The sequence below is a fragment of the Equus caballus genome, chromosome 17 (assembly GCF_041296265.1).
Source record: "Equus caballus isolate H_3958 breed thoroughbred chromosome 17, TB-T2T, whole genome shotgun sequence".
Lineage (NCBI taxonomy): Eukaryota > Metazoa > Chordata > Mammalia > Perissodactyla > Equidae > Equus > Equus caballus.
Window position 1 is genome coordinate 97263608 of NC_091700.1, and position 25034 is coordinate 97288641.

The window sequence follows — 25034 nt, forward strand, 5'->3', positions numbered from 1 at the left end:
TGTGCAGCCCCCTTTCCCGGATAGACGGTTAAAAAGAAGAAAAAGCTTAAAAGAAAAACCTCCTTCTTTTGGGCCCACTCCGTCTCTATGCCCAGTACAACGCGTTAAGACACTTGGGTGTTTTGCATGTCAAAGAGCTGCTTTAAAGGCGGGGCGTTTGTCATCTTGTGGAGCACAGAGGCGTACGGCATAGACATCCAAAGGTTCATAGGTGTGGGACAATTTTGACTTTTCCAGTTAGAACAGCTGCCTTCTGGTTCTGAACAATAGTGATTTTGTGTGCAAACACTGTAATATAAAACATGCCAGAAAAGAAAGTACGTAAGTGACTAGCTATCTGAAGTGGTGACATGGGGTGGAGATATATCTTTCAAAGCAGTGGAAAACAGGCTTTAAGTTAAAAGACACGAAAATGGCATCCTTTATCCTACAAACAGATCAGGATAAATGAGTCCTGGTGTGAAGCCAGCTGACTCTAAGCTCACATTTCCAGCAGCATCCCTAGTCCCCAGGGTTATTTCTTCTCTTTCTGAAAAGAAATGGTTCCCTTTCAATATCAAAACTCATATTTTTGTTACAAAATCATTGTTGCCTTTTTAACGATAATATTTACTTTACTGTGAAATATCAAATAATGGTAAAGGAAGCTGGGAGGATTTTTGTTATTACTAACAGGACACGGAATTTAAAAATGGAGAAACACTGATTTAGATGTTTTTTACAGTGCTGAATCATATTGTAAATACTTTTATTGCTTATACATGACTTGACCATTTAAATAGCATCCATGTTTGCATTTGTTTGCTATTCTAAAATATTAAATCTCTTTCTCTCTCTGTGACAAATATGATTCTTGTGCCTCACAGTCTAATAAATTTAATAAATCTAAGTAAAGCAGATTAAACATCATTAGTCAGGGCATACTGTCCTCATCTTCTGATCTTCTATTTATTGTCTCCCAGATTGTAATTTTAAAATGCCCTCTGAACTTCACCATGTTGTAAGTAGTTTCCTATCCTCCATCCGTACACAGGAGTTTAACCTTCGTTTAAGACATAGCCTGTGAAGATTCTTTGTTTTTTTAAAATGAAGATCAATAATGTTAATCTTTTAGCATCTCATGTATGTCATTCTGGCAACTATCCTTATACACCTATTAGATTTTAGTCAAAACCTATTAATCTCCATAATAGAAAATAAAGTTCCATAGGATCTCTCAATGAAAGGGTTTATTCTGAGCAATAGTTGATTATTGCAAACATCAGTCAAGTTTTTGCTTATCAAGGAAGCGTAGAAAGCCCTCGGCTGTTAGTTCAGAGATGTTGTTCCTCTATACTCACTACATTATTGAAGCCATCAATATCCTCATTAAGAAAGTGCGTCCTAATGGTTTGTGTGTATAAGTTTCGCCTTTTATGATATACTTGAGAATTCAGATATTTTTTTTAAAAAGATTTTATTTTTTTTCCTTTTTCTCCCCAAAGCCCCCCGGTACATAGTTGTATATTCTTCGTTGTGGGTCCTTCTAGTTGTGGCACGCGGGACGCTGCCTCAGTGTGGCCCGGTGAGCAGTGCCATGTCTGCGCCCAGGACTCGAACCAGTGAGACACTGGGCCCCCTGCAGTGGAGCACGCGAACTTAACCACTCGGCCACGGGGCCAGCCCCGAGAATTCAGATATTTTTAGTAAACATCGAGAATATTTGAAAAGGGTAGAGAGTTGTTTTTTTTTTTTTTTTCAAACAGTGAATCAATGACTCAGGGGATTTGGGACATTTTTGTCAAAATCCCTCTCTCCAGCCTAATTCAGATCAGCAGCTGCTGAAAGTCAGTCAGCAGACTGGCCTGCTTCTGTGGAGTGACTCAACCTGTAAATCTGTTCCTATTATGAAGGTCTTAGCAGCGGGTCACACCTACTGCATGCTTTTGATCACTGTGAAAAGCCGCTGTGAAGAGTTTAGGATTCAGAAGCAGCAGAGATTGCATATATTTTGTGCTTGTAATGAGGTCAGAATTGTATGGTCTGTTGAAGACACCAGCGTGAAGAGGAACACAGCAGATGCCGTCAGTCCGTGGAAGAGGAACCCCAGCTTCTGGGTGGACATTAGGATTGTATTTTATTTTTTTAGTTTATGTTTTACTCTGTTTTGTTAGGAATTGGCCTCTATTTTTGTATTCTCTTTTGTACCCTTCTTGCTTTCTTTTAGATTAATTGAATATTTATTTCACATTTCCCTCAATTTAACTTGTTAATTATACATTATCTCACTATTCTTTTCATAGTTTCACTAGAGAATAAAAACGTGCATCCTTGATGTATTGCATCTTAACAGATTTTATTGCTTTTACAGATTTTATTATTTTTCTAATACCCCTAGAACCTTAGAACCTCTAAGCTCCATATAATCCCTCCTGGCTTTGACAGTTACTGTTGGCGCGCATTCTTGTTCTACATAAATTTAAAGTCTATGAGACATTCCACACATATAATTTATATTTACCCAGGGAGTTAATTCTGGTGTCATTTAATGTCTCTTAAACTTCCATTTTTCCACCTGGGATCATTTTCATTCACCTTAAAACAAAAGACTTCTGATGGCAAAGTTCCTCATTTTTGTTTGTCCAAAAATTTTTATTTCACTTTCTCTTTTGAGGGATGTTTTTCACTGAGTATGGTTGGATTACTTTCTTTCAGTACTTTAACGTGTGATTCGTTGTTTTCTAGCTTCCAATGTTTCTGTATAGAAACCAGCTTTCACTCTCCCTCTTGTTCCTTTGAAGGTAATGAGTGTTTTTCCTCTGGTTTTTTAAAGCTTATTCTTTGTCTTTGGGCTTTGGCATTTTTCATATGATCTACCTTGTGTCTTCTTATTGGTGATGGTAGTGTGTGTGTTATCTTTTGCGTGGTTTCCTGAGCTTCTTAAACGTGAGTATGTCATTCACAGGTTTTGGAAACTTACCTCTTTGAAGATTACTTTGCCACGGTCTTTGTATCTCTTCTGTTTCTGGCACTCCTTTCATTCCTATGTCTATTCTGCTATTTCTTCTATTTGTCCATCTTTTTCTCTATTCTCTTAAACATTTAATCATAGGTATTTTAAAGTCTTCACCTGATAACTCTAAATCTGAATCCTCTGTGAATCTGCTTTATCTTTTGATTTTTGGTAAATTTCCTTGTTTCTTCATGTGTATAGTAATTTCTCATCACATGGTCAGCATCGTATGTAAACAAACTACAGACACTGTAGGTGATGTTTTCTGCCTAAGAGGATTCCACCCTTCTCTGTTAGAAGGCGAAGGCAAGGGATGATCACCCAACCCCATCACAAACCTGTGTTGAAGATCCAGCCCCCGTGGGCTTCTCCTCTATGCCCCAGGCTGCGCCCTCCTAAGCTTTGACTGAGAGCCCGTCAGATCTTCGTTCCTCAGCGCTGAAAGTTACAGTGGCTCCGGCTCTGAGGTTCAGGGCTCTTGGCCCCACTCTCCACTTGGGCACTCCGCTCATTTCAAAATCTGCAAGTCTTGAAGATGAGACTAGTCAGGCGTTTGAGGCTATCATCTCCCGTCAGACCTTTGTTCTGAAGCATCTCTATCACCGTAGGAGATTCCACTTGGCTTTTTGTAGGCTTTTGGCCTAAGGCACCACTCATTCATACGGTTGTCCCTTGGGGAAAGTGACCGTGCATTTGAGGGTCCTCAAGTTTCTGATTTGCATCCCTAGTCCCACACAACTGCAAAATATTTTACCGTTCTTCTTTCTTTTAGAAAGTGCCCTCTAGACCTACAGAAGAACTCAGAATTGGGAAGTGAACTCAGGAGAAAAAAAAGCAACTGGCAATTTTCTGTTCAGTCGGGAAGACTCTCCCCATCCAGCATTTTGGTTTCTCTAGTTTTCAGTTTTGCCAGAGCTGTCTGATGTTTTAAATATATGATTTTTGTAATTTGTCCCTTTTTTTCATTTTTACAATGGGAGCAATAACCTGCCGTGAGCTTCAACATTCCTATGCAGATGTGCAAGGCCCCTGTTTTCTCAGTAGATCAATATGAAGCTGTGTTACTTAAGAAAGATGATATCTCAAGGAAATTTGGGGCATATAATCAACTGAGATGTTAGAGATATTCTTCCATCAATTACATATTCTCTCATAAGAATAAATCCAGTGGCAGTATTTCTCAGAGATCGTTCTTATGTGCTGAATGTGTGCCAAGAAACATATATGCAGATATTCAATATCCGCAGAGTAAATGAGACTGAAGCTAAATGTAATCACCACAGCATACGCTGGTGGAGAAAATGGAGGAGCTGAAATACATTAGTGGAGGAAACATAAAGATTTCACTCAAATCTCATTTAGAAAAAGAACGGAAGATGATCTAGGGACCCTGGTCTTTAGCATGTGTCAGATCCCAGAGAGCAATGGTTCAGTAAATAATGAGCGCTGTAGAGTAATAGTTAAGAAGACACATCCTGGAGCCAGATGGCCTGGTTCCACCATTTTCCATGTGACTTTGGGCAAATTACTTAACCTCTCTGTGCCTCAATTTCCTCATCTGGAAAATGCTAGCAGTGCTTTATATAGTCCTTAGGAGGATTGCGTGCCTTAATGTTTGTAAGGTGCTCATAAAAGTACCTGGCACATATTTAGCACTCTTAACTGTTGACTAAATAAGTAATTCTTATGCACTCCTTCCACCCCGCTTTCTTGGCTCACTTTCCTGACAGTACAGGCAATCTGGCTTTCACAAGAGTCTGCCCAGCAGGAGAAGGTCTCATCTCCAGGTCCTTTGGCCGCAGTCCTGGAGACTGGAGAAAAGTGCCCTTTGAGGGGGCCCGCCCTGCATTCGCAGCCCACTGTCTGTGGAAGTCTGCATGTCTGCAGAGATTGGACAATCACACACAGGTTTTTTTTCCTGGTTATCTAGAAATTCAATTTGGGAGAACTTCTTTTGCTAATAACCAGCTCCAGGAATCTAGCTACACACTCTGGCCGTGAGTTTGAACACGGCTCCTGTGTTGAAACGTAGTGTATCAACCTTCTGCCCATCGCCTTCATTTCAGGCTTTACCGTCTTCTTCCTCGAGGAAACGATAGGCTCGGTGTCCAGGGGAAGGTGTGGTTTTAAAATTGTCCCAGAACACTGACCACCCTTGCTGCTTTCACATGACTGTTCTCACGAAAGAGCCAGCCACTCTGTCCTGCTTTGTTTCATTCTCTTTTGTTTTGAAGGAGAGGATGGAAGTGGCACCTGAACACAGCAGTATGTGCTTTGCAGTGGGATGGGCCATCTCGATTCCTCTGAGTTCTCCCCAATATTCCCATTGCAATGTTCAGAATTTCATTTTTTTAAACCAGCATATTCACTTTAGAATTGACAGAAAAATTCGTTTCTGCAATGTCTCGCGGTTAGAGATGACTGCCTGATGGCAGAAGGGGGAGCCCACAGCAGTGAAGCCTGCTTGTCCTGAAGTACCCCAGCTGCCATCGGGGGGCAAGCTCAGGCTTCAGAGTGTCTCTCTTCGGGTACGCTAAGGAGGGGAGAGGAAGTAGCTGATAAAATTGCACGTTTTGGTGCTCTCCTGTGAAGGCCCCTAAAGTTCCCATTTCTGTGGGCTCAAGGTCTGAGAGAGCGCACGGCTGCTAGTGTACACTCTCCCACAAAATCGAGTGTGTGCTGCCATCCCAGAGAGGTGGCCATTGTTATCCAGCACAGCTACCCTGCCTCCGCTGAGCTCATTTGATATTTCAGTGGCAAACCTTTTGGATATTAGTGCAGTCCTCTGTTCACACTGATGTGAGTGGGCCCTCTTGGGTAGGGGTCCTCCTTGGGTTAATGCATGGTGGTCAGAGTGGGGTCACATTACCCCATTCTGCACAGGGAAGTAATTAGTAACTGCATGGAAGGAGGAGTAGATGCTAGGATGGAGTGAAGCATGAGAAACTCAAAAGCATCTATTGCGTTCAGAATTACAACTGTGATAAATTAAATGAAGAGAAAGTACAAGATGTCATAGAGTGTCTATAATAATAGAGGGCGAAGGGCAAACAGACCTTTGATTCTTTCTTGTGTTCCCTGGAGGTACGTTGCCCGGTAAGCAGTGTAGCCATCCTGAGTGTTTGGTTCCATTCATCATCTTAATTCAGCAGTTCACAGCTGACCAAGGTGGCTGCCGTCTCCCGAGGAGAAATGCCTGGAGATTTTATAGAGAATCTGTGTTCTCTCTTTCCACCTGGTCCAGCCCCTTGGCATCCAGGTATTGCTATTGTATTTCTCTGTCATTCACAGTATTTGGTGCTACTTTTTCCCCTCTCTCCTCCCACAGGTAATCCATCAGCTGAGGCTCTCAGAGAATGAAAGTGTGGCCCTGCAGGAGCTCCTGGACTGGAGGCGGAAGCTCTGTGAAGAGAGAGGAGACTGGCAGCAAATCCTGCACCACCCGGAGCCCAGGGCGCCTCCCCCACCTCCTTGCAAGAAGCCGACTCTTCTGAAGAAGCCCGAGGGGGCCTCCTGCAGCCGGCTGCCGTCTGAGTTCTGGGACAATACCATTTGACGTGGCCCAGCCTGCAGACTCGCAGAATAGAACTGCATAGTGATTCCACGCTGCATCGACAGAAGGCTGCCTCTGATACATGCTGGGTGCTCTCTCCACACATTTACATGAACAAGTACAGGACAGCGAAGTTAAATACACGAGATTCCGTGTGTGCGTGTGTGTGTGTGTGTGCACGCGTGTGTGCTCTTTCTTACCCTTTCTGTGGGGACACACTCTGATTTTCGGACTCCGTGGTTAAAGGACCATTCTACCCCTAGGGAGCAAGAGAAAGGCTAGGAAAAGTGTGGGATGAGGGGAGAGAGGGAGGGAGACAGGTGGAGGAGGCAGGGGAAGCCACACTGTACGGTGTTTGTATGTGGTCCCACCACATGTTTATTGTACTCTGGCCATTTTACTATGATACACGCCACAGGATGGATGTTGTATGTCTTTGTAGGTGTGTATGTTTTATTGAAATTGCAAACTTGGTCATTACTTACATGTTTATTACTGTATTTTATAACTTTATGCAATTGGTGGTGCTCCCTTTCTTCAAAATACAGATTTTAAAAAATCATTTCTACAGTTTTTTCCCCTCCACACACTTTTTTTTTAACCTAAAGTACTTAAAACTCTTGAGACTATGTTGTTGTTTTAGCTTCGCCGGTGTCAGCCCTGCAAACGTGTGGACCGAGTCCCATGTTTCTATTTCATTCATTGAGTCAGAGGCAGTTCCTTCCTATGCCCTGTATTTCTGGATACGTGGATTGTGAGCTCTTTAGTTAAACCTCATCTCCGACTTCAGCATGGGTTACAGGAAATTACATGGCATTCACTTAAACACATATGGCTTCAAATTCATAGCTGGTGGTATGAAAGGATCATATCCATTCAAAGGTCTACACAGTACGAATAAGCACGCTCAGATTTACCGGTTCCAGCAGCAATGCTGCATCCCAAGATGCTCATCTTCTCAGAGCTCCACTGCATGGCTCACCTGCTCTATATCCTCAACTCTCCTGTATTGCAACTGCCTTGTTTATTGATGTGCTTCTCTTGGCTGTCGGGACGTTCTGAGCTGTGGCATCAGACCATCATGTCTTGCTACTTGGAACCTGTTATTCATACCAGCCTTTGAAAAGTTACTGTACCAATAAAAGGGCACAACTATGTTCTTCTGTGGTTTTATTTATTTGTTGTTGTTGCTTTCCATGAATGCTTCTATTTCCTGATCAGATAAGTAGGGGCAGTGAACAGTCTCGTTCAGCCCCATTCATATGTTCTTCTCACAGCATTTTGCAAGATTTGGGCTCTGGTAGTTTGCTTTAAAATAAAGGGTTTATGGTTTTTCAGATATAATTACCATGTAGGCGTGTGTCAGTTTTAGGAATAACGTGTTTGTTATTTATGAATAATATAATAGGCCAACAGATCAGGAGACGACTGCCATTGAAAAGACAGTTTGTTAAACTCACAAGTCGCATGCCATGCCAGGGGGAAGCCATAGGGAGAAGCACCTGGGTGAGTCAGGAGGCAGAGGGAGGGAGGGCACTAGTGAGCTAGTTCTTTTGTGGTCTCTGTGGGAAGGAATGGGCACTGCAGGATATGCAGGCATAGAATCGGCAGGCTGGAATAAGTTCAGTGGGCCTCGGTGTGCAGAGGCTGTCTCTGGCTATCTGATTCCTGGCCCTGGGCAGGGGGATAGTGGCCTGGAGTGGGAGAGATCAATAAAGGGGGCAGTTGGGGTGTGGGCTCTGGATTAAGTGGGGTTGTTCACTATCCCTAGGACTTGGCTAGTCCTGGGAAGAGCTGTCCCTCGGGGATCAGCAAGGCCCAGATGCCAAAGCATCACAATACGGAAAATAAGACGCCATAGTTAATGCTTATTAAATGGCAGTGTTACCGCTGCCATCCAACAGTCACAGTGAGCTGCTCTACTCCACCTCAGCTGGACAACCACCAGGCCCCACTCCTGCCTCCTTCTCCTCTATTTCCCTGACGTCTGACCTCCTAACTGAGCCACTCAACAACAGAAGAAGCAAACTTTCCTCTGCTCACGTGGCTTCCTCAGCCATGCGTGGCACCTTGTAAACACTTAATGACCTTGGCTGAATTAAAGTTTTAGCTGGATTTCCCCGCAACACACACAGTATATTTATTTATTCCAGAGTGAGAAGTGAACTGTGCGAGCATTGCACCTGGTGAGAACTTGTTGGAAATGCACTTGCTGTGACTGTCCTGGATGCTCTGCACGTATTGTTCCTAACACTGACACCTGCCTCCATGGCCATTATTATCATCTGTGTCCTGAACCTGAATGGGAGCTCAGAGCTTTCAGTAGGCTGTCAGAATATGAACTTTCATCTTTACGATTCCAAAGCCCCTTCCGTTTCAACTTGATACACAGAAATTTTCTACTTATTTTATAGAAATATGTCTTTAAAAACTTCAAATTCTCTGACTTTTTGGGGATCCACAGTTGTGTGAAACCTTGATGGAAGACTATTACAGTGAAAGCTTACATGAAGGAAGGGTCCCAAGCGCGTGTGGATCCAGACTACACCCCTCTCTATTCTGTTAACCAGGTCACGGGTCAGGGTTTGTATGGCCATAAGCTGAACCTGACCATCACCTGCTGGAGGTGCCATGAGCATCATGAAATGGTGAATATTTAATCTGTCGAGTAATCCCTTTGTCTCACCTAGTGTTTGTTGAGCTTCTGGAGCTAGAAGTCAAACCCCTCAAAGATTTTCTAGAACCCCGTCTCCTAAGACCTAAGTGAGGCCTTTGTGTTCAGTTGTTGGTTTTGTCCCAGTGGAGAGAGATTTCAGGTGTGTGTTAATCACCACTCTAGAACCACATGATTCTTCCTGTTCTACTTACATGATAGAAAAGTCGGCAGAGACTCAAAAGCATTAATAGCCATCACAGTAGTAGTAGCATTAATAGTCCTAATAATGGGAAATAAAGTCTGAGTCCGTGTGTGTATTAAAGGTACTCTCAGAACGATTCTCTAATGATTAGGATATTGTCAAGAAAATGAACAGAGGTACTGTTTGGATAATGAAGCACTGAATGCTGTTCCACGTAAGCAAGATTTCAACAATTACGTGTGTTTGCAATATATTTAATGATGGTATTTTAATTGCTATCAAACCATAAGGTATGAATTATGATATATTACCGAGCCTGAGACCTTATGTTTAGCAGTATAATTGGTATGAATTATTACCCTATGTTCAAAACTGCCCAAACTTATTGCTTTTTAAAAAAATGCTTTATGAGAGGTCTCTAAAAACTACCATCAAAATGTTTATAGTGGGTTAAAATGATTTAAAGTGTATTTTCTAGGGTGGAAAAATATATCATTACTATTCTTAAATAGTGGTATCTAATTTAGTAAGATTATGCTTACATAAATCTATCCAATAAAAGCAGCAACCAATTAAAATCTTAGATTTGTAAATGAACTTCACATATGAACATTACACAACTTGGACAAAAGGCATATTATGAATTCCATAGTCTAGAAGGATGGCTAAATTTCTGTCAAAGTTCTATTGCTGTCACTTTCTAGCCAGACATCAGACTCAACTCACATCACAATAAACGGCGTGAGGGTATTATATAGTAACGTTCTATAACGGGACGCTTTTCACCCGCTGGCTATTACTCTGCACTGCTAATTTCTTTCCAACTTTTAAATGTATATCTTTAGTTAGGCTTCAGTAGGATTTATTTTTACTTTAATTCTCATCAGGAAGTTTTCAATGAAAAACACTCTTAAATTAGCTGGAAAGAAACAACTGTGTTCCAAGTAAAAGTTTAGTGTAATTTCAATACATTTTTCAAATTGTTTTTAGCTGCACGTGAAAATCCATGTAATGAAGATGAAAGCAATTATATTTCTATTTATTGTGCAATGGTAAATTCACTATGATGCTCATGGTTTCCGAAAACAACAGCACTGCTATCAAAAAACTAAAAATATATTCTGCACCCCCATTCTACTTCCTTTACATCTTATTCATAAACAATGACTTTATCAAGCAAATTCTACTACAGTGTTCTACCCATGTGAGTTACAAAGATACCCATATAGCAAACGGCTGCAGCATGCTGAGTTACAGGCTGGAAAGAATTACCTTTGTAGTTTTTCACTTTACCTAAGTACTGCAGACCCCTGGGATGCTCCATTATTGTGGTTTCAGTAAGTTTCTCTAAAATCCAGGATGCTTTGTAAAACTTTAAAGAAGACTTTTTCAAAGGGTAAGTCTCATTAGATGCCTATAGCACATGTCTATCACCGCTTCTAATTTCTCAGATCACTTTTCAGATTTTTAAAAAATCTATTTATACCTAAAATATCATTTTTGTAGGCTTGACATCAGCACAATATAGTCTGGATTTTATGTAGTTTACCAGATCCTTACAATGGCAGAATAAAATCTGGATGTCTTCTCATAAGAACATATTAAAGGTGAACAAATCTATGCATTCATTTCAATTGTTGTTTTATAATAGGAATGCATCAAATGTGTCTTTTCTTTCCTTTGAATTAGTCATCGACAGACATCCTGGCATATCTGCTAGCTTGCCTTTCGCTATAGCCCCGGGGATCATGTGCTGCTTCAAAGGCAGGCTCGTGAGCTTGCCCAGATGACATTTTCCTGATGTCACCACTTAGTTTCTAAAGTCTAAAGAAAATGAAAGAGAATGAAACTATTGATAAATTCCAAGGGGGAGATCAAAGCTCTAAAGAAAAGTGGAATAAAACCAAATTCAATTTGAGGTTTTGATCTTTTAAGATTTCAGCAAACAAAGGGGCTGGAGGTCCATGATCTAAAACAATTGGTTGAAAAGGGTATAAATTCTGCCCTGTTCTGAAGAGATGTTTCCTTACTGAATCTATTTTGAGGTTTAGTAGATGAAACTGGGTCTTGAGTGATAACAAAAAGAGCAGGTCCACCCAACAGAGTCCTTATTATGGTTCATCGACATTATTTTTGAATAGAATAAACAGTCCTAATATCAAAAAAATATAACCTTTGGGGTACTTTTCTATGTGGGTTGTACATATATGTGCATTGTAGGGGGAAATAATTCTTCAGAAAATTTTGCAGTTGGAGACGTGTTGTCATTCCCTTGGGCTTAGAAGCTGTCGTAAAAGGATAACATTCCATATTTTAAAAGCAAGAAATTTCCCTAGCAAAAGAGAAGAGAGGCTACAGGAAACCCACATGGTCATGGCTGCAGCTGCTGAAGGCGTCGAGCGTAGGGAATTAGGAGATCGGAGGTGACATTGTCTCCTTAGTGTCACCAGGAACGCTCACTGTTCAGCCCCAGATGAAAAGGCATGCCCTACAAAGACAGAATATCAGTGCCCAGAGCATTCAAAACCCAGAAGTTTGCCCACAGTGACTCACAGGAAACACTCATTAGGGGTACAAGTTGCTGCATCTCCCAATTTTACTCCTGAAGGTTGGCATTGGGCTCTGGTGAGCAGTTGTCTTATTTATCCTGAGTCTCCCATGCTACCTATGTGTATTACTCAAGTTGGCTGTTTTAACAAACACCATGGAATCTAGTGGCTTAGCACAATAAACCTGCATTTGTATTTTTGTTTTCCCCCCTAAGTCACAGTCCTGTGCACGTTGACCCCAAGCAGCCATCCAGACACTGAGGGACTGAGGGTCCTTCCATCTCCAGGCTCCAACCTCCTCCTGGTCCTCAGAGTGCTCCTGTCTACCCAGGGGATGGGGACAGAAGCGCAGGGAGCCATGCATGGGGCAGTCTCCGCTTGGTGGAAGTGGCTCAGGTCACTTCTGCTCACATTCCAGTGGCCAGAACTCAGCTGTGTGACTGAGGCCTCGGGAGGAATGCCTCTCTTCCCTGAGATTTCCATAACTTCTACGGGAGACCCCATCAGACAGTGCTCTTGGACCCTCAAAGGGTAGTCTAGTGACCAGCGGCAATGACATCACCGGGGGGCCCATCCGCAGACCTGCTGAGTCAGAGTCTCCATTTTAGCAAGACCTGCAGGTGATTCGTGAGCACATAGAGGTGTGAGCAGCCCTGCTCCGGAAGTGCCCGTGCTAGCTCCCTCTGCATGGCCCACATCAGTTGTTGGGGGAGCCTCCACAAAGCACGGACAGCAGCAGGGCAGGTGGACCCCAGTACAGAAACTCCCTTTGGCATCACCTCCACAGCAGGTAGCCAGTGAACTCCAGCCCGTTAGGTTTCTCCAAAGCTCCATTAGGCCTAGGGCAGCCCTGGCTCTGTCTCCCCCGTGCGTAGACACGTTTCCCCATGCTCCCGGTGTCCTCCAGAAGCTCCTCTCACTAATCAGCACTGAAAGCTACATGCATCCCAGACCCCTCCCTAAAGGTGGGGACGGGGACCTCCAACAGGCTTTCCTCACTGGCGTTCTCTCAGATCCCTCTTCATGTCTTTAATCGTGCCGAGGGGCCCAGGTGACAGAAAGCAAGCTATAGAGAGGGCCTCACATGCACTGTGGTGCCCCAACACTGTCACTCTGGGCTTTTAGTGGAAACTGAGGCAGAAAGAGTTGCAATCTAATACCCTGTAACAGACACATCCTTAAAAGTATGTGAAATACAGAGGCCAGCCCTGTGGCTGAGTGGTTAAGTTCGGGCACTCTGCTGCAGGCAGCCCAGTGTTTCATCTGTTCGAATCCTGAGTGCAGACATGGCACAGCTCATGGAGCCATGCTAAGGCAGTATCCCACATGCCACAACTAGAAGGACCCACAACTGAAATATACAACTATGTACTGGGGGGCTTTGGGGAGAAAAAGGAAAAAAAAAGGATATCCAGCAAAAGCATTTTTCACAAAATCCTTGTCACAAGAATGCCTATTAACATTCAAAAAAAAAAAATTATGTGAAATACGAAGTTTCCCTAACTTTTCCTTGTCTCCACTGATTCCCACGGCCTTACCCAGCTGCACTGCTGACAGGTTTTTGCTGTTAATTGCACTGTATTTGCCTCCTTAAGGATTTCTCCATTTTTGTCATTCTGAAGGCAAGGAAATCATGACTCACAGGTTTCAAACCATCTTCTACACTCACTTGGCAGAATGATGTCACCAAAACTTTTCCTGTGGGTAAAACTGAGTGCAGAGAGTTATAATTTGCATCAAACCAGGAAACCCACAACTCACTCCCTCTGCTCCCATAGGGAGCACCAATTCTTGATTCCAAACGTCTTTCTAGGCAAAAGTATCCACCAAAACTTTTAATTTCTGTACACTTTAAGTCCAACTTCAGGGAGGGACAATCATGAGAAACATTCAAAATTGCTGGGTTTTGCAGGAGCATTTCTAATAGTCATTGTTCTCTGTCTCCCAGTGCTCGCATTTTCACTCTGGCTTTTGGTGCTGTGACCGTCTTACAAGCTGTAATATTTACAGGTATGACCTACACGTCACTAGTTCTCGGTTTTCAGCACAACTCTCGGTATTTAAATACTAGTTTGCTTTGTGCTAGTTTCAAGTCATACTGATATTTTCATTTATAACTATTCCTGATTCAAAATTTCTAGCTAAAATTTGTTTACAGGTGTTTATGTTACACCTAACACTGAATTGGTTTGAATTTCCATCTCTTAATCAACAACAAGTCTTCCCACGGCTCCCGTCAAGCCATTAACGCCAGGTGAAATGAAGTCAAAACAAATTTGATCTCAATGAATTCGGTTGACACGTGGTCTCTGCTTTCAGTACCATCTCCAAACAAGAAAACATAATGAAATCTCTTACCCTGAGAAGCATACTTCTAGAAAATAATCAATGTGACAACTATTCCAAAATTTAAAACCACCCTTCAAAGTATCCAACCAATGTTTACTTATTGAATACTTTCTCGTTTCCTGTGGTTTTTATTTCACCTCTACCTCAGCTCTGTTTATAGTCTCTCCTGTTTATGGCCTTTACTGGAGGATGGGTCACATGTCATACTTCCACTCACTCCAAACTGTAGAGTGGATAAGGCAGTGATGAGACGTGAAACCACAGCGCTGACAGCAGTGTGTGAAGGCACTGTTCCGCACCCCCTGCTGCCTGGCCGTCCACAGGTCCGCTGGGAGCTGTAGAGCCAACAAGAGTGGAGAGTCCTGTTCCTCTCCCAGCCAGGTGCGGAGGGCGGAGAGAGCGGCGGAAAGAGAGCATCACTGCGTGCTCACCTTGGATTAGTCACGAGCCTGGGAATGAGGCTGTTAGTTAATGCACTCCACCTGTATTTTTTCAACCAGGAAATAGAACTTATAGTTTGGTACCAAATTCACAGAGAAGCCCACTGAAATTTTCTCTGTGAAAATCCTTTTATTTTATGGATAGAACACCTAAAGCCACGTTCACTTATTCAAAAATTAAACATATATTTCTAAAGCTCCTTCTCGGCATATTTGGCATTGAATACAGGGGCTTGTTCAAACAGATACAATTCCTGCTCCTAGGAAGTTACAATTCAGCGGGGAGAAAAGAAGTTAGACAAATAATTCCACAAATAACTATTTAAAAAGGGATGTTGTCAAGTGCTATGTTGGTGAAGTGCAGGGTATCACAAAAATCTAAAGAAAACCTAATTTACTTAAAGGAGTGATGGAAGTATTTTCTAAAATAGCATTCATACTGAGACACACATGGTCAGGGATAGGATGAGGAGACGGGTATATGACTCAGCTGCCATGTAGAATGTAGAAAGTCTCAGAGATGGGAAACAACTCAGATGTTCTCTATTCTTGTAAGTGACTCTTCCTTTTCAAGGACTCAGAGTCCTCGGCACATACCTTCAGTACAACACCTCTCAACCGGTATCCTAATTTCTGTCATTCCCACTAAGCTACGAGGATTTAAGAGATCTCGGTATTCCTCAGACTCTAGAATAGTCTTTGGTGCACAGAATGCAGCAACCTACTGCTAAAGGATGAATAAACGAATGAAAGCCAGTGAAAAAGTTTTCAAGGCATCAGGCTGCAGCACTTATGGTATCATTCTGCTCCCATCCAAAATCCTTAAAAGTAACAGAAAAAACATTTTTAAATACTTAAATCGCTATTTAGGACTTTTGTTGGACGAGAAAACCTGAGAAATCCCTGAAAAGGAGAACAGAGCGACAACGGAATTGCAAAAGGAAACCACAGCCTAAACAGTATGCAGGAGACCATCACTGCCAATGGCGGGAGCAGATTCCACAGTACTCCATGGACACACATAGGGTCCAGGACCGCCTGGAAGGAGTTAACTGGGATACCCCAGCAGGAGAAGCCAGGTACAACAACTCAAGACGTCTCCTTTTTTTAATACTATCAGCCATGCAGAGTTGATAGGATCAGTGCATGTAAAGGCTCATTCAGAGAGGAAAACAGTGCCCCAGGTATCAGGAATCCTGGGCCCACTCAGACTAGTCAAGAAAGAATATCATCTGGTCGTACATTCATCCCTCCCAGATCCCCATGAAAATAATCTCATGGAAACTACAGTTGCGCATTTCACCCCTTCCCTAAGGTGGCAGCACAAACAAATTCAGCAGAACATCTACCTGCCTCAGAGTAAAAGATGAAAGCAGAATCAGGGATCACAGAGTACTGGAGAAAAGAAAGACAGTGACTTCAACAAGAGAGAGAAATTATGCCCAAAGAGCCGTCATTGGAGCAAGCAGAACTATGTTGACATAGGTTTGGAGTAGGTAATTTTGGGGAACAGCCTTCCAAATTGGCAGGTGGGGGGCAGGCTCTGGACCTGCTTCCAGATTCTGCATACTTCTTCCTCATTTTGTCCAATTTAGCATCTCCCCCAGCAACCTGGTTTTAGAGTACAGAAATCTTTAACCCATGATCTAGAGACTATTTTTCAGTCCACCCAGAGATTCTGCAAATTGTTTAATATTCTGTGAAAAATCTGGGGGAAACTAGCTACAGTTGGCTGTTTCCTCACCTGAACCTCCTTCAATACAGTAATTGATACCAGAGGTAGCTGCAGACAACAGACTCTCAGGGAGATGAGAATCTGAAACGCGTTTTCTGACCTAGTTAAATTTGAAGGCAGCAAAGATTCTGCTGGCATTAAAGGAAGGGATGCTGGTAGTCCATGGCATCCAGTGGTGAAGGAGATACTTAAATTATCCCCAAGAATTGTGGGAAATAAAGTGCCCAGTGAAGGAAAATGAAGCCCAGTTTCTTGGTGGGCTACATGGCTGCCGTCATAGAACAGCACGGCAAGAAGAGGAATAAGATAGCTATGGATTGTTGGTTGTTTTAAGGCATATTAGTGATCACAAGGTAGAAAATGAGAAGTTCAGGGCTTTAAATTCTCAGCTTACAGCGTAGTCAGGAGACCAGGGAGCTTCCATGGCTTCAAGAACGCTTACCTCTTAGAGCTGTGAGCCAGATGTAGTAAAAACACAGCATCTGATCATAAGTCTGGAGTTTGCGGACTCACAGGACTCTTAAGACCAAGGCATTTGTTGCAAAAATGTGAGATTCAAAGAATTTGAACAGGGATTAGTGAGAAAAATTAATTACTCTGCATACCCAAAGACCCCCAAACCCTTGAACCTCCCCTGCTAGCGGGAGATGCTCTTTCCATCCTTTATCATGAGACCATTCTTGTCTTACCTAAAGACTTTAGGCTAAACTCACCTCGGGGAGTTTCCCTGTAATGTGCAGTGTTTCAAAACTTTGGCAGCATATTAAGATCACTTGGGATCTTTCAAACATCCTAATGCCCAGACTACATCTCAGACTGATCAAATCAGAATCTCTGAAGGTGGAACCCAGGCATCGGAGTTTGTGTAGATTCCCAGATAATTACAAGATGCAGCCAAGATTGAGAACCACTGCTGTAAGGGGATTTCAGTTAATCTTACTCCCTGTTATACCAACTCTTATTTCTTTCTACCTTCCCTGGTAGCCTTCTCTGATCAATGTAGTCCTAACTGCCATCTCTCTACCCTCTCCATTCGCCTTTATGCGTTATTGTTCTCCATAACATTCATCACCATCTGACATATGTTTTATCATGCTTATATATTTAGTTTATCTTCTGTGTCTCCATATTAGAATGTAAGAGGACAAGGATTAGTGAAATCTTCCTGGTGGACAGACAGATCTTGTCCATTTTCCCAGAAGGTGAGATAGTGAGAGGTAGGGATCTATACGAATTCAGGGCAAGGGTTAACATTTTGGCTAGATATCTGGGTCTTGGAAAACACAAATTAAGAATTTTGGTGACAAGTTTTGTGACAGAATTATGAAGCTGAGCTTTCAGAATTGAGTCACTTTTTAATATTTACAAAAATAACTCACTTTGGAGGGTGTTACATAAATTGAGCCCACCCTGTGAATGTCAGTCAGCCTCATTTCTTGGCCACCCCAAGGGCTACCTCCAAGGACTTTTGGGCAAAGTGACCATGGGGATAATGATGGCGATTAAGCATCACTTGATGTAAATATGGACTTCTTCGCACCAAGTCTTATCTGGTTTCTGGCACTTCTCAATGTCCAAACCGCCAGAAATTGAGACCAACACTGAGCACCCAGTATGATCCCCTAGGCAGCAGCCACTTTCCCCGTGGCAGCCCGGTTAAAATGGACCTCTTCAGTCATGGAGGAGGAGATTCATCCTCCTTGGAATCGACATTTATTCTGTTTATGGATTTGTTGTCGTTTTCTTGTCAAGCCTCTCCTAGCAACACCATGCATGTGGTTACAGAATGTCTTAAAACTGTCATAGTGTCATCTAAAATATCACTGACCCAAAACCTCATTTTACAGAAAAGCAAAGAAGGTGATGGACAGATGTTGGTGAGATTTACTGGCATTCATCACCCAGAAGCAGCTTGGCCTTGAAGAATGGTGAGATGTTCCACTGGAAATGTAGTCATGGCACCAGCTGATATGCAACACCATGTGAGGAAAGAGTGTTGTCTTGTTAAATGCAGTTAAATACCTAAAACAGAGACCAATATGTGGTGCCAATTCTCCCATAGCCAGAACACATGGGTAAGGAATCCACAGATAGAAAATGGGAATGGTAACTCCCCTTACACCTAATAGCATGCTCACAAAGTTCTTGTGATGTCAACCTTGGGCTCTATGAATTTAGTGGTCTTAGAAGCAAGGAAGAAACCTTTCCACTGATGCAAACGTCCCATGACTATGGTGGATTCTACATACACTAGACCAACAGTGGATTCTGTGCAAGTAGAGCCATTGGTCCTTATTGTGATGGGAAAATACAAAGGGGTGGGAATAAGAATGTCTGGAATCAAAGGAATCTTATAGGACATATCCTATTATAGGCATTTTCAGTGGTGAAAGGTAGGTGATAGAGTACAAAAACTCTACGCAAGTAGGATTCTAAGACATTTCAAAAATCAAGAGCTGGGTGCTCAACTAGGAAAGAATCCTGGCTACTGATGGAATTGGCTGGGGGCAAAAGGAACATGGAAGAGGTAAGGCAAGCTATAAACATCGGTTCAAAAATATCAAATTAGCTCAGAATGAGCACTAAATTTGCTATCTATAGATCTTGCTTGCTTTACTATGTATATATCTATGTATATAAGTAGGAAGATAGATAGATAGATAGATTGACTGATTGATGAATAGATATAGGAATATAGGTAGATAGGAAAATAAGAAAATTTGGAGTTTCCAATTGTTCATATTTTCCCTTCTTCTTTCCCTTACTGTTTTATGTAGAGTGTATTGGTGGCAATGAATTTTCATAGGTTACAGGATATTGAATCATGTTGTGACTGGACTAGAAAAGGAACAAAAAGCATCCAGAGGTGGACAAGGTTCATGAAAGTTTGGGTCTACTTTGTAGACAGAGACAGCTGGTCACTTCAACAGAAGCATGGTGTTGTAACTACTGTTGCTTCAAGTCTCAGAATGGAAACAGAGTAAAATTTCTACCTATCAGATTTGCAAATGTTCAAAAGTTATTAAAAAGTCATAAAAAAGCATCTGTAAAAAATGAAAAAGATCTCTACAAACTAGTATGACATATTTCAAAATCCACTGTTTAATGAAGAAAGCAAACCACAAAATATAATATGAGGTATGCTATATTTTATGGCAGAAACAAAAAGGGAAATAAGAATAAGATAAATTTAAACCTAATAAAATATGACAGAAGATTGGTTGAAATTGGAGTTGAAAGGATAGAATTGGGAATAATAAATCTCTGAGTGTCCTTTTTATATAATTTTGACACAACTAAGTGCTTTAGATATTAAAAAGTAAAATGTAATCAAAATAATAAAAAGTAAATTCTAAAATTAAATACAAATAGATACAAATGAACCAAGTTACATATTGAAATACTAATCAAACATATACAATAAAGGAATTAATTCAGGTAAATTGTGAATAAGTATTTTAACGATACATCTTTGCTAGAATGTAGTCCAAAGACAAAAATAACTTCAGAGAAATCTTGAAATTTACATAGCAACTTTGTTGATAACAAGGTATTATTAAAATAATTCTGAACTATTTTTTCTTTATGGCAGGATTGATCAAATGAATTAACATGTTCATGTCATTTGGAACCATAGGAAAAGGAAGATACTGGTATAGAATGAGGAAAGACAGGAAAGAATTCTGTGGTTTCAGGTTTGATTGGGAGGTTTCAGAATATAACATAAAAAACATCCCAGCTCTAGAAATAATAGACCCTATTAACAGTGAGTCACCCTAGCACACATACCAAGGTTTCTAAGTGGAGCAGAGAAAGTAGGAGGTGAGTCTGGAACATCTTGTGGGATCAGATGCAAGGGTGTTCTCCCGTGTACGCAAAACAGGAGCTGACTTGAAAGGGCCCCCGTTGACCAAATTTGGGGCTTTTCTGCTAAAATTTTAAGAGAAACACTATAAGAAGTGATATTGATAGTCTACATTTCAAACAAATAGAAGAAAAAATTAAAACCTGGAAAAGAATATTAATCCAACTAAATAACACACAGGCAGGACATAAACCACCAATAAACAACTAGGAAGCATGGTAGATTAAAAGCATAACTTAAGAATATCAGATGATTCCAGACACATACAAAATCACAGTGAATGTGAATAAACTATGTTGACTTACAAAAAGATGGTGAAATTCAAATTATGTTTTAAAAGGAAGAAAGAAAGTAAAAAAGGAAAGAGAAAGTAGAAAAGAAATCCAGTTAACTGAAGTAGAATTTAGTGTCAGAATACACTGCCTCCCCACGTCAGAGTGTTGGAACACGAAAAGTTCTTTCAACTGTTCTTTCAACTGTCATGTTCCTAAATATGCTCAAAAATCAAAGAGGGGTAATATTCACATCTACCAATCATATCAGAGTGAAAGTCAAATGAGATTGTACACGTGAAAGTAGTTTGTGAACTGTGCAGACATTAGTCACTTTATGTAGAGTTACTGCTTTGTTACTTAACTATCTGTAGCTCTTTGAATGGCAAAAGAAGACTTAACTTTTGCTTTTCCTAAGTGATTTCAGATAGCCCTGAGGTAAGGAAAGAAAAAGAATAAATAAGTGTCCTATTTGTTACTCTGTTTTACCTCAGGAGAGATAAAATTAATAGGCCAGTTACTATGATGTGCAGAGTGCAGGAGTCTGATAGCCATTCATTCATAAGGAGCACTGGACTGGAACCATAGGGATCCAGGTGCTAGTCCTGGCTTAACAGTTAGCTTGCATTTTTTTGTAGTGTGTACGGCAGCAAGGAATAGTTGACAGAGAGGTGAAAGGATGTATAGTAAACTCCTAAAGGTAATTCCAAAATGTTGTGATTCTTATCATAATAGGATAATTGATGTTTTTTTAAAAACCGGATATAATAACCAAAAGATTGTTTTGTCCCAAGCAGAAAGCATAAAAGTGATGGTAGATCCCAAAGGAGACAAAGGCACGTCTCTGGTCAAAGAGAAGAATGAAACTCATTCGAGGTAGTAGTTAGTTTTAGGAATGTATATATGTTTAAAAAATCAACAACACAAAAGTGACTTCAAGGATTAACTGTGCCGGAAACGTGAGTCCACCATCTTCCAAGTATTTGCTGACATTTATCCCCAAGACGTAACGTTTCTTTTTGAATGATGAGAATAAAATGATTTGAGATTGGCAATAAAGCCCTCCCCTCAATGATTTGACAATGTTAGTCCTTGCCTCGGGCAAGCCCAAGGAAGAAGGCAGAGAAACACAAGGAATTCAGAGGGCCAGAGCCTATCAAAGCCAAAACAGTAGCTTTTTAAAACTGCGAGCATGGTTTAAAAGATGATTTAACAGGAAAGAATATTTAGCCTGACCACGTGGGGAACCTATAAGGAGAGGAATGCTCTGAAATGCACACTTCTTTTAGAATGGGGCCACGTGTGAAGGCTACTTTAAAATCTAAAATTGGGGCAAGAACTGTAGAGTGAACATTTACAGAATTTGTGTACGACTCTCCATGAAATCTAGGAGGATCCTGAAATCAAAGCAGTTGCAAAGGTCCTGAGCTGCTGTGCATTGCCTATTTTAAATACATAGACTATTGTTAAAAATGAAATTGAACTAGATCAACATTATAACTTTTTTGAAGTTAATTTATTGTGCATTTGTTTCGTCTATAATACAATTCCCCCTGATTATTCTGAGAGAAAAAAAAAGTGAGAGAATTCCTCCATGATAATTCCCAAAGGAACACCTTAGTTCAATCAATTGACATTTTTGAGCTCTTACTAAGCGGTAAGCTTACAGTGGCCCCAGGGTTTACAAAAACCAAAACAGCCAGACCTCCAGGTCTTGAGTATAGAACAATCTGGACTGTTGAGTAAGAGAACAGCAGCATTAACGCTTAAAGCATCAAAATCTAGCCATTACAAGATTAGGTTGCTTGGAGATAATAATAAATTAATTCTAAAACATAGAGGAGAGATGAGCACCTCCCCAGCTTGCCATATGCCATTCAAAACTTGGAAGAAGCAGAAGGAAATGAAGACTGATGAGGTAGCTTCAAGTAGTCTTATAAAATGTATGCAAAAATTCTCAAACTTTGTGTGCTAGATGCAAAAGGTAACGTCCCTTTGAAGAAACCATTGAAGAGATGCACTAACAACTAATGAGGGAGTGAATTATTTTGTGCCATCTCAGATTTTTTAAAAAATATTTCTTTAGTGGTTTCCTTCGTCCCTTCCTTTGACCTGGCCCAGAGCACTCACTGCGTTTCTGAGCCTGGAGTTGGCTTTTGTCCGAGAGGCTGAGTGGGGTCTGGGGCCCAGATCTGTGCTCTCTTTTTTGAGTTAATGTCAACCTCGGAAGCAACAAAGATACTCTCTTTTTGACCAGATGGAAATCTGAAGCCAGCCTGGGACGGGACGGGCATTTCAACTCAATGATTCAGAGTAAAGAGGTCCAGAGTTATTCTCTAGGGGATCAAAACAGCACTTTTAAGACCCTCTGTATACATTGGAGGGTGATCAAAATACATGCCCTTATTTTAAATCAGTTGTGGGTCACCAGACGGTTTCCATGAGGTCATTTCTTGTTCATCATTCATGAAGATGTTTGCCCGCAAGCAGCGGTAAAAAGCACAGAGGACAGAAAGCCCTCAAAAGGAGAAAATAAAACACAACAGAGCCAAGCCACATAGTTTCCATGTCACAATCCCCACCGCCTAACATTCCGTTCTCTTCGATGAGGAAACAATATAATGTACAGTCCTGTCACCATAGCTATTAATAACTTGGGTGACTTCCAGAACCACATGGGTGCAGGGGATATTCTGTCCCTGGTAATCACATCACTGTTTAGATGTTTTCTTTCTGAGACCTGCCTCCACGTCTCCTGCCTGCACGTGTGAAAGTTCTAATTTTCCAGTCACACGTAAGCCCTGATTAGCGGTGATAAGGCTGCAAGGAGGACTGACTTTTTAAAGAGACTTAGAAAACCACAAAGAACTCTGAGTTCCAAAACACTCTATTAGCACTTTCCAGTCCTATTTTAGGAAACCAATGGGAAAAATGTAAAATGGAGTGTGTTGGGAAGGTTTTTCATCATAGCAGAGCTGTAATTTTCAGTAGCAGTTTTGTATTTCGACCCCCTAACGGCAAGCATGATTAAGAGGAGATGGCTTCACTGTTTACAGCAAACCTTGATTAAATACAAACAAGCACATGGGACCAAAAAAAACAAAAGACAAAAATCCCTTTCAGAATGTCCTGGGGTCCTTACCCAGAAGAATTATCTTGGAGGAAAAAAAAGAAAAGATCCGAGGAGTGGGCCATCTGTCTCTGTTCCTCTCCTTCTTATTTTCTGCAATCCTTTGTCCATCTGTATAATTTGCCTGCTCTGGTCTCTTTTGAGTTTCAGCTTTTCAAAAAGCAGACACCACACCAGCTTATTACATGTTCAGCCTCCATCACTGCGGGCTTTATTAAACGTTAAGGAATAATAAGACGTATTATTGTGCCGTGATGCCCTGGGATTATCTGTTCTGAAGTAAGCAGGCTGAGCGTCCTGTGCTGCATTTTCCTCTGGGCCTTCGATAGCAGGAAGCCAGGAGCACTAAACACAGGACAGCTTGAAAGGGGACAGGTTATTATGCTCTTGGGGGCTTCTTGCCTACAACTCTTTCCCCCTGTTCCCATCTGTGTCTGCTTCTGTAAAAGGAGTCAGCACACAGCAGGCATCACATAAACCAATATCAGAAAAGCAAAAAGAGTTCATCTGTCAAGAGGAAAGACAAAATCTGTTTTGGCTACAGAACAGTGATGGCAAAGTGAGTGAGGGGTAGAACGTTGGCAGTAAGTGGGATTCATTTTGTTTCAGAGACTCCAGCTCTGTGCTAAGGGAAGATGTACAAAGTCTGTGAGAAAAATGATGGGGAGACCAGGGTAGCCCCAGGGATATTTGGGGGCTAAGCCTGCAAGCCGGCAAGGCTGAGGGAGACAAACTCAATGTCTTTTCACGACTTGGAGCAGAGTCTGTGGGAAAGTTGATTCTTATGGAGAATAATTCTCCTATTTAAGGAATAGTTTCATTCATGTGCTCTAAGTTAGGGTGAGGTTTTTACCTCCTTTTCCTCCTCTTCTCCATCTTTCTCTTACTTCTCCTCCTCTTTTTCCTTCTCCTTTTTCTTCTTTGTGCTGTATAAAATAGGAGTTAAGTGGTTGTCTGCCACATAACATTAATTCAAATGACCTTTCTAGTTTCAAGAATTGGGAAGGTCACTTTGAATTAAAGCGAACTGTCTCCTCTCTCTTCCTTTTTCCCTGACAAAGATGCCAGGCCATACATGACCATGTTCATTTTCTTATGTTCTTTTTTACAATAAAGTCTGCATTTCCCTCTTAGAAAAGAAGCACTTGGAGGGCAGTTTTAGGGTCTCCTTACCTTCCCCTCTGCCTTGGACGCTCTTTTCCTCACCCGTCTTCACTCGTATTTTCTCTTTGGAAACAAATCCAGCGTCACCTTCTCTGGGAAGTTTTCCAACCCTGTGTCCTTGTCATCC

General features: G+C 41.5%; 1 protein-coding gene across 4 annotated transcripts in view; it reads left to right on the forward strand.

Annotated features, from left to right (window-relative positions):
- MYO16 (myosin XVI) overlaps nucleotides 1-7700 on the forward strand; it is a 598386-nt gene extending 590686 nt beyond the window's left edge. For all 4 annotated transcript variants that reach the window (XM_023621818.2, XM_023621819.2, XM_023621821.2 and 1 more), the window contains exon 35: nucleotides 6321-7700. In XM_023621818.2, the coding sequence (XP_023477586.1) occupies nucleotides 6321-6548 (228 nt within the window). In that variant the 3' untranslated portion in view covers nucleotides 6549-7700. The remainder of the gene's footprint in view (nucleotides 1-6320) is intronic.
- Nucleotides 7701-25034: the final 17334 nt, after the last annotated feature.